At 40.5% G+C, this 6,442-nt stretch overlaps 1 protein-coding gene across 1 annotated transcript in view; it reads left to right on the top strand.

The window, feature by feature from the left end:
* PATJ (PATJ, crumbs cell polarity complex component) overlaps window positions 1–6,442 on the top strand; it is a 415,643-nt gene that overhangs the window by 6,178 nt on the left and 403,023 nt on the right. Inside the window, exon 4 of the mRNA XM_021715786.1 lies at window positions 1,689–1,828. Within this exon, the coding sequence (XP_021571461.1) occupies window positions 1,689–1,828 (140 nt within the window). The remainder of the gene's footprint in view (window positions 1–1,688; window positions 1,829–6,442) is intronic.

Below are 6,442 nucleotides of genomic sequence, written 5' to 3'. Positions count from 1 at the left end.
CGCTACCACGCCTGGCTGATTTTTTGATTTATGTAGAGATGAGGTCTCGCTGTCCAGGTGGGTCTCGAACCTGCGGGCTCAGGCAATCCACTCACCTCAGCCTCCAAAGGCGCGGTATTACAGGCTGAGCCACTGAGCCCGGCTGGAAAGAGATTCTTACTGGTTTTGATCACAGGAGAATTTTGAGTAGGCCTTGCTCTGTTGCTTGAGCTAGAATGCTGTGGCATGATTGCTGCTCACTGCAACCTCAACCTCCTGGGCATAAGCGATCCTTACCTTAGCTTCCTGAGTAACTGGGACTATAGGCACACACCACCATGCCCAGCTAATTTTTAAATTTTTTTTGTAGAGACAGGGTCTCACTGTGTTGCCCGGGCTGTGGAGGAAAATTAATATGTCTGCCAGAAGTGACAAAACACGATTGAAACTTTAAAATTTTATGTTGAAACAGAAATAATGGAAGTTAGAACTAATATAATGTAGAAAATCTAGAAAACCATTTGGAAGGGTGATCCAGTTGGAGCCCCTAATACATACTAAAAATTCAATAATAGACTGTGTATGGTGTCTCATTCCTGTAATATCTGAATTTTGGGAGGTGGAGGTGGGAGGATTGCATGAGGCCAGATGTTCAAGACCAGTAAAGGCAACATAGATTCTGTCTCTACAAAAAAATTAAAAATTAGCTGAGTGCTGTGTCATGTGCTTGTAGTCCTAGCTACTTGGGAGGCTGAGGCAGGAGGATCTCTTGAGCTCAGGAATTTGAGGTTACAGTGAGTTATGATCATACCACTGCAGTCCACCCTGGGTTGCAGAACAAGACCAATAAGACCCTGTCTTTAAATTAAAAAATAAAATAGAATTAAATAAAAAATGATAGTTGAATTTTTGGATGTTAGTTTTGTGTTTGTTTGCTTCATCGTTTAATAAATGCCTTTAACATAAATAAAACTTGAGTTTGAAAGTTAAAAAGAATCTGTTTGAGGTGTGATGGTTAGATAATGTTTTGGACCTAGTTCCTTTTCGACTTTATAGTTTTATCCCTTTTGCTTGACTAACAGTTATTTCTATGTGATGCTTTTGTTAGTTGATTACATCTATGAAGTTCTTATATTAAAAATGCAGTTATTAATTAATGCAATAAAATATCTGACCATTACAGGTAGAACCCATCTGAATAGCAGCCTTTTCACAGTCTTTTGAATTGACCCAATAAATGCAATATTAATCCATCACGATAGAATTAAAAACAGAGCTCTACAAAATGCAGCTAGTTCTGACTTAGGCTAATTACTAGCATATTTTTGATACAACTAATTTACTTTCCTCACTTAACAATATATTTTGCATCAAGAGAATTTAGGGAAATTCAGGTAAAAAGCAATTTAGAATTTGCTGTGGGAAAGGGCATTTTTCTGCAGAGTTTTCATCCGACTTGGGATTCATCTCATAATGTGGCCAAGTGAAAATGCCTCCGGTTCCCTGTTGCTGCAAAATACTGTACACACTCCCCCCGAAGGTCTGAAAGTAGTCAAGTGAGAGGATTTCCAGAAATAATTTATTACTGAAATGCTGAGTGTGTATGGTTCTATAGAGACAACTCGGGCAAAGCTGCTTTTTTGCTAAGCAGTTTCAGTTCTGTCGGTCAAATGTACATCACTGACCTCTTGTTCATCCCTCTTTATTAGGGCCGGCCGATTGAGTATATAGATATAGAACGACCTTCTACCGGAGGTCTGGGATTCAGTGTTGTGGCCCTGCGAGGTCAGCATCTGGGAGAAGTGGATATCTTTGTGAAGGATGTACAGCCAGGAGGTGTAGCAGACAGGTAAGGAAGATGTTTGTGGTGCATTTTGCTAATTTTTTCCTGACACTTTTGAAAACACTGTTACAGAGAGCGTCAGAAACTAGTGATAAAGACAGTAGCTATGGCAGCTGACTCCTACTCTAGCTCTTCCTATGTGCTTGTTGGGCCTTTTGCAGATGTTTTGAGTCCATTTGTGGTAGCAGTTCTACCATGTAGTTATAATCTATTCTATATTATAGTTGAGGAAGCTGAGATTCAGAGAGTTTCGGTGGTTTACCCACAGTCACAGAGCTACTGCTGGAACCATGATATGATTTCGAGATTGTCTGCAGAGCTGTGCTATTTTCACTCCATCATTCTCTCTCACAATTCAGCATGATATTTTAGCTACAGTATGGTCAGTAGATGGAAATATTGAAATTCTCGTTCTGAAGCTGGACATGGTGCCCCACGCATGTAATCCCACCTTTGGAGGCCGAGGTGGGAGGATCACTTGAGCCCAAGAGTTCGATACCATCCTGGGCAACATAGTGAGACCCTGTCTCTATTAAAACACACACACACACACACACACACACACACACACACAATATGCATATACATATATATGTGAAAGAAATTCTCATTCTGCATACAATATTAGTTTTTAAAACTAAGATTATGATAGGGGTACTAGGGTTGCAGTGTGGTTGCAGGGGCGAGATGGACCTGGGCGTGGAGACTGTCAGTGGTCTGGATGGTCTCTGGGAGCTGCAAGGTGTGAGCGAGCCTGGGAGACAACAGAACCTCAATGTGCCACCTTGGTCCGGAGCAAACGGGCTTCCAAAACATTCCTACTGGTTAGATCTTCTGGCTCGGCATGTATTTTTTTCTTTGTGTGTTTGCTGTATCTAAATTAAGAAATTGACTTGAGGGTGAATTCTGCAAATGACTGCTAACTTCTTGAATAAAGAAGGCTGACAGGATCGTGCTGCAGCAGGATTTCTAATCTCTAAGGGACTTTACTTTCATTTTACACTTTCTGTTACTTGGAGAACACGATTAAATGAGTAGGACTTGACTCATTGATAGCTAAGTTCTTAAAACTTCAGTTCGTATTAAAAAGTTTTTCAAGCCGGGCTCAGTGGCTCAGCCTGTAATCCCACGCCTTGGGAGGCTGAGGTGAGTGGATTGCCTGAGCCCGTGGGCTCGAGACCTGCCTGGGCAACTTGGCGAGACCTCATCTCCAGAATAAATCAAAAATCAGCCGGGCGTGGTAGCGCATGCCTGTAGTTCCAGCTACTTGGAGGCTGAGGCGGAAGGATCGCGGAAGCCCATTAGGTCAAGTCTGCGGTGGCCAGGAGCGTGCCACTGCACTCCAGTCTGGGCGACAGAGTGAGACTCTGACTCAAAAAAAAAAAAAAGTTTTCTCAAACATTTTGTGACTTTACAGGGGCTGAATATGCAAGTATTTTTTGTAATAATAATAATAATAATAATAAAAGACTAATAACTTTTTGGTGGTCATGCTGCACTATTGATTCATTATGATTATTGTCTATGAAGAGCCCCCTCAAGTCTATGTTATGTCCTATGTTGCACTTGCTTTTATTTTTTTAATTGATTAATTAATTTTTATTTATTTATTTTGTTTGAGTGGGAGTCTCACTGTTGCCCAGGCTGGAGTGCAGTGGCACACTCACGAACACTGCAGCCTCATCATCCTGCTGGGCTCAGGTGATCTTTCCACCTCAGTGATGAAACAGAGAGAGCAAGTATAAACTAGGACTAAATTTAGATAGTACAAGATAAATCTGGACTTACAATTGGTTGACATTAGCTTATTAAGGATATGAATACTCTTGAAAGAAAAGTGCTTACTTAACTTTTCTATTTGGGGGTCTTACTCTTTTGTCCAGGCTAGAGTACAACGGCATGATCATAGCTCACCACAACCTCCAACTCCTGGGCTCCAACTCCTTTTGGCCTCAGCCTGCCAAGTAACTGAGACTACAGACACGTGCCGCCACGCCCAGCTTATTTTTTGATTTTTTGGTAGAGATGAGGTCTCACTGTGTTGCCCAGGCTAGTCTTGAACTCTTGGGCTCAAGCAATCCTCCCCACCTGAGCTTCCCAAAGTGCTAGGATTATAGCTGTGGGCCACCATGCCCAGCCATGACTACTTAATTTTGATTGGCTAGGTTTTCCTTTTTTTTTTTTTCACTTTTGTTGGGGTATAAGTCACATAACATAAACTTCACCATTTTAGGGTGTACAATGTGGTGGCTATTCATATACTCACAGTGTTGTACAACCATCCCCACTATCTAAAAACAAACCCTATACCTGTTAGATCTATTAAAAGTTACTTCTGATTCCTTCCTCCTCATCTCCTGGTAACCACTATTCTACTTTCTATCTATGTGAAATTAATTAGTCCAATTTTTTTTTTTTTTTTTTGAGTTGGAGTCTCACTCTGTCACCCAGGCTGGAGTGCAGTGGCACGCTCATGGCCACTGCAGCCTTGACCTGCTGAGCTCAGGTGATCCTTCCACCTCAGCCTTCCAAGTAGCTGGAGCTACAGGCATGTGCCACCACACCCAGCTAATTTTTTGATTTACTGTAGAGGTGAGGTCTCACCAAATTGCCCAGGCTGGTCTCAAACCTGTTGGCTCAGGCAATCCTCTCACCTCGGCCTCCCAAAGTGCTGTGATTGTAGGCGTGAGTTACCACACCCGGCCTTGATTATTATTTTTCCTAACTTTGTGTTATCTGTATATCTGATGATTAGATACATGTGCTGGTCTCGGGTGACTCATGCCTTTAATTCTACAATAAATCAAAAATTAGCTGGGCATGGTGGTGCGTGCCTATCGTTCCAGCTACTTGGAAGGCTGCGGCAGAAGGATTGCCTGAGCTTAGCAGGTTGGGACTGCGGTGGCGGGGAGCAGCCACTGCCTCCAGCCTGGGTGAGAGTGAGACTCCAATGAAAAAAAAAATAGATACATGTGCTGTTGATAAAAAATTGAGCAGCATTCTATGATATGTGTGTTGATACCTCATTCCAGGTTAAGCTTCTGATACTATGATCTTTAGGCACTTGTGTAGTAATCCATGGAATTGGCTCTACATTCAGGATTATTTCTCCATTCCTTCATAAGGTTATTGTGAGGAATCTTGCCACATACCTTATTTGACATGTTGCCGTCCAATATGTCTATGATATATCTCTAATCTACCATATGCAAAGTTGACAACCTGCACCCTTTGACCCCAACAGTACAGAACTAGAACCAGTACTTATAAGACAAGATTATCCAGGGCAGGGAATCTTTTATCAGAAAGGGAAGACTTATAGTTTCGTTAGGCAAAGAAGTCCTGTAGACTAGGTCTGAATGTTGGTTTTCTCTCCAGCTGCGTTACCTTGGTCAAGTTACTTAATCTTGCTAAAAAATTTAGTTTCTTGATCTGTAATATAACAATCTTATAGTAGGATATAGATGAAATATTATGGGAGTTTCCAACCCATGGTAAATGTTCAATATATATTTGCTATTATTCTTACTCTTACTCAACATACTTACTAACATGATACATACAACACATATTTAATACACTGTGTATGTCTTCCTACTTTTTCTCCTATAAATGGAGTGTAGGTTCCTTGTGAGCATTCCCCATAGTACCCAACACACTATGTAGCTTGCAGTAGTTGCTTAGTGTCTGTTGCATGAATGATAAGTGAGTGAACTGTCATTTATATGTGTTACTGGGGTTTTGAATATTCAAAGAACAAAGTATGTGTGCCTTCTATATTGAACATTTACTTTCTGTACATTTTAGAAACAAAACAAATGGTATTATAATAGGCTAATAATCTTTAAAAATTCTATAGGTAATATTTTTAGAATTTTTTGGCAAAATGCTGTGAAAAAATATCGTTGCATAACAAATGATACAGTTAGTGTGGGCCACAGATGAGGGAGAGTGCCTAGGGAGGCCTGTAATATGTAGGAATATAGGGAGGAAAATGTAAAAATACATTTTCTAAGTGAATGGAGGGGATTTTTCTAAATGAAAAGAAAGGAACAAAAAATATGTAGTCATACTCTTGTTTCACCGATAAAGAAACCCAGAAATGCACCTATATGGTTTTTTCATGGTATATGAAAGTAACCTACAAGAATGATTTGCCAAATTTGAGAAAAGTAAATTTTGCTTTTTATGTTCTAATAGTAACTAACTTTTATGTTATACTTTCTTGTGCTCTCCATTAAGCTTTGTTTTTTTGAGGGAAGGTGGCCTACATTTTGAATTAGACATCGTTCCATACTGTGCTGTTTCTCACCTGCTGGAAGAAACTGGGAACAGGAAGCCTTGGGTAAAGGTGGTATAGAGTTTATGGAATAGGAGAAATAAGCCTTAAGTAAAATATTAGAAGGGTTCTGGGAACCTTTCACAACCTGAGGAGCATGGCATCTTCACCCATTTATCTATTCAATGTTTAACAACCTTTTATTGAGTGTCTGCTGTGTGCTATGTGCTGTGTATAAAAAATGGTGACCCAAAGAGACATTATCCCAGCTTGCCTGTCGTCAATTCTTTTTTTGTGTGTGTGTTGGAGTCTCACTCTGTCACCCAGACTGGAGTGCAGTG

The sequence above is a fragment of the Carlito syrichta genome, unplaced genomic scaffold, assembly GCF_000164805.1.
Source record: "Carlito syrichta isolate Samal-C Ts95f unplaced genomic scaffold, Tarsius_syrichta-2.0.1 Scaffold307669, whole genome shotgun sequence".
NCBI lineage: Eukaryota > Metazoa > Chordata > Mammalia > Primates > Tarsiidae > Carlito > Carlito syrichta.
Note: the sequence above shows the minus strand (reverse complement) of the source record. Positions and strands in the feature narration are given on the sequence as shown.